The 11,427-nt window shown below is 33.6% G+C and overlaps 1 protein-coding gene across 1 annotated transcript; it reads left to right on the forward strand.

Moving 5' to 3' along the window:
* Positions 1-6,121: 6,121 nt before the first annotated feature.
* On the forward strand, positions 6,122-9,217 carry LOC143578828 (isocitrate lyase). The gene is made up of 3 exons (XM_077062297.1): positions 6,122-6,168; positions 7,444-9,046; positions 9,123-9,217. Exons 1-3 carry the CDS (start codon positions 6,139-6,141, stop codon positions 9,215-9,217), a joined length of 1,728 nt encoding a protein of 575 aa, XP_076918412.1. The 5' UTR covers positions 6,122-6,138.
* The last annotated feature ends 2,210 nt before the right edge of the window (positions 9,218-11,427 follow it).

The following is an 11,427-nucleotide window of genomic DNA, read 5'->3' on the forward strand; positions in this document are numbered from 1 at the left end:
ATCATGATTCCTTTCAAGATCTTCCTCTTCGTCTAATCTTTTCTTACCTTAGAATGAAGATTGAAGATGTCTTCCACCAAGATAACAAAAATAGCCGAAATTTTGTACCAATAACTAATGTGTTGTCAAATGATCGTCGTGAAGAGACACCCCATAAGAATGTGATCAATCGAGGCATCCCGAGTTACAAAGAACACAACTTTAAGACTGAACACACATGTTCCTCTAACTAAGCGTGTCAACTGTCTTATTCATAGTTACTCAAATTCAAGAGGTTATTATTGTCACACCCCGAAAATCTTAATTTAAACAGCGGAAGACTTTGACCAAGTCTTTCGGGAAGTCACAGACGCCGTTTCAGCCAATTAAATTTAAGTATATATTTTAAACAGAAGTTGAACTTTATTTAACCATCAGAGTTATTACACGTGTCATAATACACGTTTTTTATTCAATTTACAAGTTCAACATTTTTCATTCAAACACACGTCACAATTTTCCCGTGCTCTTCCATACTTCATTTATTTACCTGAAAAGCATATTAAAATATCGATCAACACAATGTGTTGGGGAGTTTCCCTTTATATCAAAATAGTCCATATATATATATATATATATATATATATATATATATGAATCGAAAACATAATCCAAATAATTAACAAGTCCGATATCAATTCGTGTGTAATCGTCACTACACCCCGAATTATATCCAAAATATCCGTGTATAATGGCTTTCCACCATTATAACACCCAACCGTGTGTAATTATCTACCGTCATTACATCACAAATCAATAGGCATTTCATTTCTTAAACAAATTGAGCTGTTGTAGACGAGCAAAGAATACAATATTGCGTATGACATCTCAGTTGATGACTCGAAACATACCATACTCAAAATATACCCACTTTTAACCCAACGCGAATGGAAGTGGGGGGAGTCACCCCGATAGGTCTACCCATATTTCTATGCCCTTACTAATTCGGTTAACAGTTATTTAGCCAACCAGACTCATCCCGCATTATACACCAATTTGTAAAATAAAATGCCTTTTAAAGAAAACATCAATGAAAATAATATGAAATGAAGAAATAATATGCTTTTCCCCCAAAACACAATTAAAAACCGTTTTAAAAACATTTCCAATTAAAAATCGAGAGGGGGTTCGATAGAGATACTCACTGTCTTGTAGCTTTTCGTTCCAGATTTTGCGTGTCCTATATTAGTACACGTTTTGTTAATAAAAATTTGATTATAGTTTTTATACAAAACTCATTTTTATTTTATAAGTCTTATTCTAGTATTCACATAATCACATAAACACATAAGCGAGTACACATATTTCGGTTTTCCGTTAGCTATTAATTAATTAAATTAATTAATAAACAAATAAAATAACTTAAGATTCAGTTGCTGGAATTTTTCAAGAAAATATTAATCTTTTATTTTTCACAAAACTTGACGGTTTCGTCGGTTTTGTTGATTTTGTCGGTTTTATGCTTAAAATGCGTTAATTCGGTTTTTCGTATAAAATGTAACTTATAACTTATGAAAAATACTTGTTACATAAATATTAATAAAGTTTTATAAGTTTACTTGTGAAAATATATTATTTTCATTTTTGTTAATATTTTCTTAAAATAGCAACTTTTTAACGTTTTCGTGTCGGCTTTCGCGACACGAACCGTTTAGGGCTAAGTATTATCATCTTGTCCTTTTCTCATGTATTAACTTATGTTATACATAAGTGTTTTAACACTTTAGGGGCTGTTCTAAAACAGACCCTAATAGTTGTGTCGGTTTCGTTCGAAAAGCCGATTTTTCGACCGTTTAAGTTACCGACATGTTAAATAAATTACACAAGTTTATACTAATCATCCTATGAACTAAACAAACATATAATTTACCATAAATAGCAGTTTTGACTATATATGTTCCTAAGATACTTTAATCGAGTTTATCGGTTCCTAGTTCGTATTTTAGATTACCTTAACAATGTTACTAGTTAAGCTTGTTATTTTTATATGAACAAATATCATATTAATACCTAAATTTCCAGGTTCAAATCATCATATCGTATATGTATATGTTCAAGTATTTAATTAATCAATCAAATTATGAATTTCCTAAGTATTTAACTAATAAAGTTTCCTATTATAGTAACTTTTAATTTTTGATAATTCTATCTAATTCAATCTTCCTACTTTGATTAAGTACAATTCTAAGTTTAATTCATTCAACTTGTTTGATAGGGTTTCATGCATCCTAAGTGTCCTATCCAATTTTGTTCTTTCAATTTATCATTCAACAAAGTTTCCTTATTTAGTAAGTTGTTGTCCATTTTAGCCAAGGTGTTCACTAATCAATGCTTCTAATCATGCACCCTATCTTAGTTCAAAGTTGTTATTAATCACATATTGATCACATTTATCACAAGTATTCACATCAAAATCCAAATTTCAACTTTTCTTAAATTAAAGTTTCCTTAATTAGTAACTTTCACCAATCTTTGTTAATCTTCAAGTTCCAACTATTAATTCTAGCATATAACCTATCTTACTTTCAATTAAGTTATCCCAGGTCAATAATTCATCCAAAACCTTTTGATTAATCCAAAACCAAAAATCCCCAATTTACCATTATGAACATATCCTTGTTTTATTCATTTCTAACAACAATCTTCAACAATCTAAACCCATATTAACAAGTTTGTAAACAATAATTACTCCAAACTTAATTCTAACAACAAACCCTAGAATCAAACTCTTTCAAATTCACCAAAAGTTTCAAGAGTTTATTAACACTTAACATCAATTCCATTAATCAATATAGAGTTTTTAGGATGTATGTATGTATGTATGTATGTATATATGTATGTATGTATGTATTATTGAGTTTTGATCCTCTCATACATATATACATACACTCACGGCACACATATATATACATATACCACACAAATTAACAATCATTCAAATCAAACTCAAGAACAGTAATCCTTGTATATCTATAATCAATCCATAATATAATACTTACTTGATTTCTTGAGATTGTTAAAAGATGAAAATGGTGAGTGATAGTAGTGTGTGTGTCTCTTAGCTTTATTCCTCCCTAATGACTCCTTAATGTCTTAATCCTTCCTATTGATCTTCTAAACCTCCATTGAACTTGATCTTGATTATGATGTGTGTGTTTAATTTGAATTTGAGTGTGTGTGAATGTGAGTGTGTGTGCCATGTATATATAGAGAAAAAGAATGAGATTGTGTGGTGAGGTGTTGGACAAGTGGGTGATGATGATTGATCCAACACATGAGTGTAATGATTAGGGTAATCATTATGGGGTTTTGTTGTTGGATGTTGATTGGATGAGAAGGGAGGTGAGGGTGTGAGGTGTTAGGGTGAGGTGTCATGGGGTGGGGTGGTTTTGAGAAAACAAGGGGTGGGATGGTTTTGGGTTGGGTTGGTTAATGGGTATTTAAACAATAATCTTAAGTTTCCATTTTAACGTCTAACGAATTTTAGCTAATCAAACGAATCTCTTTTCTAATAATTTTTGTCAGACCATGAACGAAATTGGATTCCTGATAATACGAGCCTAAGAAACTAATTTTTGGAAATTTTTGACGTTGGGTCCTTACCGGGTCGTCCACCGATACTCGGGTAACTTATTTTTCAATTTTTGCGATTCGAGCCTTCTAAAATTAAGTTTATACATTGTCTCGACTACTTTAATATGTATTTTAATTTTTCGAGATCATTTAGCCTCTTTAAGGATTTATTTACTTTTTGACTCGTTACCCGAGGTTATTCCACGTCAGGTTTGTTACGTGGCGATTTTTGCGCTTTTTGTTGACTTTGAAACGTCTAGATTACTAATAAAGAAGATTTTTCTCATAATGGCGAAATTTTATTGCTAATCGAGATTATATTAGTCGCGGTTTAGGCTAATTTTTAGCCGGGTGTCACAATTATTACAACCCAATAAACTATATCTATTATTTTTAAAAACAAGTTTATATTTTAATCATTTATATTATTACTCTCTGTCCAACAATATTTTATACTGACGATTTAACTAAGGTGTATTGATTTTTATAATCTCAACTATCATCTTTTGTTTACTGTTGGTCTCAATTAATGAATTAGTTGATAACAATGCCACAATTTATCATATTTGTTCCAAACAGAATATGGCTAACACAATCCTAACGGTATTAGTTGCAAGCCATTGGAAAAACGTTTTTGGTCGGAAAACTTACAATTTTTTCACCATCACCACCAACTGATTCCGACGATAGTTTTAGGGTTCCGGCGACGGTTCTAGGGTTACGACGTCCTCATAACTGGGGCTTTTACTAGAAAACGGTTTTTAAATGTCCGATCTAAGGTTACAAAAATGTTGGTGATGAAAATGTTGAATTTTCCGAGAGAAAAAAAATAAGTTTTCTGGCAAAAAACGTTTTTCTGCCGACCTACGACTAACAGTGTTAGAATTCTGTAAGTCGTTGACTGTTGGGAACGAATATGATAAAATATGGGATCATTATTAGCAAAATCATTAATTGCGCCCAACAGCAGCAAAAAGTTACAGTTATGATTAATACAAACCAATATACCATTAACTAATGATATTTTGAAATTTCTATTGTACATGAGCCATCTCAATCACATTATTATCGTCATAGATTTACACTTGAGTGACTTAATTTAACTCTGGATATACATATTAGAAGTTGGGGTAACATACATTTGTGTAGTCATTAAAATTATTTGAGTGGGATTGCAGATTACCCTTATTAACGAAAATTTAAATTAGAAGCATCACTTGTTAAATTGTCGGTATGGATTTCGATCAATGGGGTCACAGTTTACACCATTAAAATCCAAAATTGTTTTATAACAAACTAGTTTTTATCTTTGTATTACGAGAGTTGTTTTAAATTATTCGTTTCTAATATTTATATGATTTATTGTATAAAAGTTAATAATATACTTATAGTTTAATGATAAAATGTTTCACAAATAAATGAGATGTTATAACCTGGTTTAAAAGCTATATTACTTTGATGAGACTCGATATTCATTATTTTTGTATCAAAAAATTGTTTTTTAATTATAACAATATCATTAAAAATTCAAATATTAATTTTTAGAATATCTCCATTTCATAAGATTTTCACATCAAATATTTGGAAAGATTAATTTTTAATTTAATGAGATGTTATAACCCGTTTAACGGATATCTGTATTTAGTGAGACCCATACCCGTGAATTCGGGTCAAATATATAAGAAACCTTCATTTACAAATAAAACAATTTGGTGGCTTGAGAAAAGTTAGGGAGCAACCAGAGAGCTTTTAAAGCTTTCGTTTATATATATTACTAGCTTTTATCCCCCGTATTACGGTGGTTTTTTTACATTATTCGTTTATAATTTTTATATACTTTTTGGATTTTAAATTTATTTATTGTACAAAAGTTAATAATATATTTAGTATTGATGATGAAATACTTTTATAAATAAATGAGATGTTATAACCCGGTTTAAAATCTATTTGGGTTTGGTAAGACCCATGACCCGCTTTCTATATAAATGTTTTTAATTATAAATAATATATATGTTTTTTTAAAGAAATCATATATTAATTTTTAGTATATCCCTATTTTATAGGATTTTTCATATAAAATATTTGGTGAGATTGATTTTTAATTTAATAAAATTTATAACTCGTTTAATGAATATATGAGTTTGGTGAGGCCTATACCCGTAAATTCGGGTTAAATGCATTATATGTATTTATTTTTAAAATAAAGCATTCTAATGATTTGAGAGAATTTAAATAGCTTTCGTTTATAACTTTATATATATTTAAGATAGATTATAGATAAGTGAAACATGCATAATCAATAATGTAAACAATAATTTAAAACGAAATAAAATTCCATTTGGTCTTTGTTTTGATACGGTATCCTAGAACAAGTTATTTTCAGTCTTATCCAAAATTGTCGTGACCTCATCTTCATCTCCCACCCATTCCTGCATAAAGTCTATAAATTGCTTGTTTCGGGAGACCCATTTTCATACTCGTATTTGTATATCATTTATATATAAATAGCATATTCCAGTTCTACCCATGGCTGCATCTTTCTCCGTTCCTTCAATGGTATCTCCCTCCCTCCCTCCCTCTATAATATATATGTGTGTATGTTTATATTTATATGTATACGTATAAAGAATGGCTTTATGCATCTCTCTATTTATTATATTAATTATACGTTGAAAAATAGCAACAATTTATGGAGAATAAGGCTATGGTTTGTTATTAGTGGAAAAGATAATAATAAATAAGGAAACATAAGGCAATGTATAGGTAAGTTGTACTAACTTACGGGTCGTTATGGCAACATTGTGTTGCATTATTAAAAAGCTCGACAAATTATTGTTCCAAGTCTTACGTTTTCTTAACCAACTGAGCTACACGGAACCACAAATTATGAGTTAGCTTCTAAATTATTTTGCATTTTTTTTAAATTTTCATTAGTAAACTCCATAAAAACTTAAAAAGTGTCTTTTAATGAACAAAATACACTTAAGCCATAACCGATTTAAAAATAGTTTTTAATTAAATTATTAAAAGGTTACTAGACAACATATAGCCCGTTTTAACTAAATTAACAATTTGATAAGCTATTCTAGACTTCCATGGTAACCTTAAAGTGAAAATCCAACAATAAAACAAAAAAAAACAAAAACCGATGCATGTGCAAGTATATGCCATCTGTTAGTGGTGGTACAACACCTGGACACAAAGTCATGACATGACATTAATCGGTTAGGATCGACGCCGTTAAAATTAGTCTTTGGTATAATTTTGTTAATTTAATATCGATATATAATTTTATAACTTAACAATATATTTAAAATTCTAAATATTCAATTTCAGTTTTCCAGTAGTCCAAAAATGAGCTCCATTAAGCTCATTACAAGGTTTTTTTTGTTGATTTTACGCTTATATAAGTAGTTTAATTACTTATCTTATACTATTACACCTTTTTTAGTTGAGCTATAGATAGCATTGACACTACTTACGGTTGATATGTTACTCATATCTATATTCGTATCAGAAACATTATAACCCGCCAAACTTAAAATTAATATTGTAACCTAGCTTAACATAACTCGTTTCTCTAGAAGTGTTAAATGAGTTGGTCGATTGTAAATTAAAAATGGGAATCGGTTTAATTAAACACGTTGACAGGTTGAATCGACCGTGTCAACTAAGTATGACATGCATGTTTATTAAACTAGTTAGACATAACGTCTAAAAAGCTGATTATTTTCTTTGTATATGTTTACTATTCATGTCGTGTTGGAAATTGCCACGTATGTATGTATGTTTCATCTTAAAAAGAATTTATAATCCTAATTAAATGAACAGATTTTGGAAGAGGAAGGAAAATTTCAAGCAGAGGTGGCAGAGGTGCAAGCATGGTGGAACTCAGAGCGGTTTACAAACACGCGTCGCCCGTACTCCGCCCGTGACGTGGTGTCTCTTCGTGGCAACCTCCGCCAATCATATGGCTCAAATGAGTTGGCCAAGAAGCTATGGCGAACCCTCAAGGCACATCAAGCCAATGGCACGTCTTCGCGTACTTTTGGTGCATTGGACCCTGTCCAGGTCACCATGATGGCTAAACACCTAGACACAATTTACGTGTCAGGGTGGCAGTGCTCATCCACCCATACATCAACAAACGAGCCGGGCCCGGACCTTGCCGACTATCCGTATGACACGGTTCCCAATAAAGTCGAGCACTTGTTTTTTGCCCAACAGTACCACGACCGCAAACAAAGGGAGGCCCGGATGAGCATGAGTCAGGAGGAGCGGGCCCGCACCCTTTACATCGACTACTTAAAGCCGATCATAGCTGACGGTGACACTGGATTCGGTGGTGCCACCGCGACTGTGAAGCTTTGTAAGCTTTTTGTGGAGCGTGGTGCAGCCGGGGTCCACATAGAGGACCAGTCGTCCGTGACCAAGAAATGCGGTCACATGGCTGGAAAAGTTTTGGTAGCCGTTAGCGAACATATCAACCGGCTTGTAGCCGCACGTCTACAGTTTGACATAATGGGAACTGAAACTGTGTTGGTCGCTCGTACCGATGCAGTGGGTGCCACCCTGATCCAATCCAACATCGATACGCGCGACCACCAGTTCATTCTTGGTGTGACCAACCCTAAACTTAAAGGTAAAGGGTTGGCCACACTGTTGTCAGAGGCAATGGCTGCGGGCAAAAGTGGGCCCGAGCTTCAAGCCCTGGAAGACAACTGGCTATCCATGGCGCATCTGAAAACATTTTCAGACTCTGTTGTGGATGCTATCGGAGCAATGAACGTTTCCGAAACCGAAAAGAGAAGAAAGTTAAACGAATGGATGAATCACTCGAGCTATGAGAAGTGTTTGTCGAACGAGGACGCTAGAGAAATCGTGTCGAGACTCGGGTTAACCAACTTTTTCTGGGACTGGGACTTGCCAAGAACTAGAGAAGGTTTCTACCGGTTCAAAGGCTCGGTCGAAGCCTCAATAGTCCGCGGTTGGGCTTTTGCTAACCACGCGGATGTCATATGGATGGAGACCGCGAGCCCAGACATGGTCGAGTGCACCAAGTTTGCTCAAGGGGTCAAGACCATGAAACCCGAAACTATGCTAGCTTACAACCTCTCCCCTTCTTTTAACTGGGACGCCTCTGGGATGACTGACCGCCAAATGATGGACTTCATCCCGAAAATAGCCAAGTTGGGATACGTTTGGCAGTTCATAACACTCGCGGGTTTCCATGCTGACGCGTTGATTATTGACACCTTCGCGAGAGATTTCGCGACGAGAGGAATGCTGGCTTACGTGGAGCGGATTCAAAGAGAGGAGAGGAATAATGGGGTGGACACATTGGCTCATCAAAAGTGGTCTGGTGCTAATTATTATGACAGGGTGCTAAGGACCGTTCAAGGAGGCATAACTTCAACTGCTGCTATGGGCAAAGGTGAATACATACTAAATCTAAATGCATTAATTAATCTGTAGCTTTTCGTGACATATAATTCGTTTTGTGAGTGCAGGAGTTACCGAGGAGCAGTTCAAGGAGACGTGGACGAGGACTGGGTCGACTGACATGGGAGACGGCAGTGTTGTGATCGCGAAATCCAGGATGTAGAAACCTGTTGGTTAAGTGAGATATATATATCTACACGTACCAGAAACTTTGAATATTTTCTTATCTTTGGTTCAATTATGTTTTAAGTACTGGTGAATAATGTCAGGGTGTTTTTGTTTATGCTGTGCATTGGCTGGTGTTGAAAAATGTTTTATATGTTTGGTTTATTATGTTAAGTTTCATATAACTTCAAATATAAACTATCAAGTTATCGTTATTTTCTAGAAACAATAATCGTGTTGCCATTATATATAAGATTAATATTGATGTTTGTTGTCATAAACTCTCTCTCTCTCTCTCTCTCTCTCTCTCTCTCTCTCATAATTCATTGTTTCCATTTTTGATTAATTATTTTTTAAATATATAAATGTTACCTCATTATTTGGGTTTAGTTCTCAAATTAATAATAAACTTATTTGAAATTGATAGAATTTGTGTCGACTCGTTGTCGTTTAAGTTCTAGACAAGTTTTTTTGTTTTAAATAATTTGACGAAATTTTGGGTTTGTTCAGAATCCTGAACAAACCTAACCGATGTCGGTCGAAGCGTTAACTCGCCGCCTGGGCTAGCGCTCCCTCTCACGGGTGTGTTTACTGACTGAATAAACGAGGTTTAAATATGTTATTTTTTGTATCATAAGCTAATACGAGTGTCATAATAAATTATTATGGAATTTAAATTATTATGGAATTTACTATTTTTTTGTTTTTTGGTTAAGTGTTGGTTCCATAACAAATCTATAAATTGTACGTGTGTCGATGTTATCATTAGCGTTTGCTACTTTATTTTTATGATTTATTGTCGTCACATTAACGAGCCTAACCTTAATCTAATGTTAGTGTCATAATGAACCTAAGACTAAGGGTTGTGGTCTGCGAGAGAGGGCGCTAGCCCAGGTAGCACAACCACGTCGATCATGCAAACTGTAACGATGTGCAGCAAACGGGGTGTTAATGGAGTCCCACGGGTCCACTCGCGGCCGCTAGTGGTGAGGGAAGGATGTTTTGGGGGCTTTGTTAACTCACTCACCACAATAGGCTCAAGCGAAAGATGAGTGGATATGAAAAAACAATATTGTCCGGTTAACACTAGATGATACAATATAATAGGATAAATTTGGATGGTGACTTCTACCACAACACATAGTCTAATCCGTAACTATTGAATTTGTGTCATGACGTCTATGATCATAAAAGGTGTTTCTTTCAACCAGTAGACGATAGGTGGCACTTAACGTGTTGATCATGCAAGCAACGCACGCCTTTCAAGGCACCCTTGACCTTTATGGCCCCACTTTTTGGAATGGCAGCGGCTCCATGCCCTTGTGTACAGGCTTCTACGGATGAGGGGGATGGGGCATAAATCTTTCGATTATATTTGGACTGGACGTCTAATTTTTATTTCAGCTTTATCATTTGTAATAATAGCTTTTTAATATAGTAATTAATTAACTAAAAAATAGCAAGTAATCATTATGTTTTAATTGCAATTTATTAATAAATACTTACTAAACGGTATTTATATATAGATGTTTTTTTAGGCTACAGATAAAACTTGTTACTTATATTTAGTTTTAATATTTATAAAATATTGTAAGTTTTATTTTTCTACAAATTTTAGTTTCGTATTTTATGATAGTATTAATGTCCCAGATCTGCCTTCTACCTTCTTTAAGCATTTAACATTTGCATGCTGTGTCATTAAGCTAAGTTAAAATATAAAACACATCTTTATTTGAAAAGTTGTAAGAAGTATGCTCTTTTCACCAACTAAAGTTATATATTCTGAAAGTGTCGTCCAGAAATGGAAAACAATTGCTTGATTTTATCTTCGATTTAGTTATTTTCATATTAAACTATTAAAGGATGCCTGTTGCACTCTACGTCTTCATGTGTGATCTACAAGTCGTTTATAATTTGTTATAAAGCGCATGTACTCGTCTTATTAGCATGCATTCTCGAACCGCATTATATATTATGAGTTTGAATCAAATACAAATGAAATTAACATGTTAATTGTGATAATCAAGTAAAGCAATTATATATACAAGTAGAGTAATTAACGTGCATCCATGCAATTATATATACAAATGAATTCAACGTGCTAGTCGTGTTTCTTCATTGACGTCATCCATGCATATTGCTAGAATAGCCACTCGTAAAGATTTTTAGTTCAGATGAGTGGAAAAACACCCACCAAGGCGGTTGGCC

This window comes from Bidens hawaiensis, unplaced genomic scaffold (assembly GCF_021521415.1).
Source record: "Bidens hawaiensis isolate Kalapana, Puna unplaced genomic scaffold, B.hawaiensis_p1.1 tig00029357_1, whole genome shotgun sequence".
Lineage (NCBI taxonomy): Eukaryota > Viridiplantae > Streptophyta > Magnoliopsida > Asterales > Asteraceae > Bidens > Bidens hawaiensis.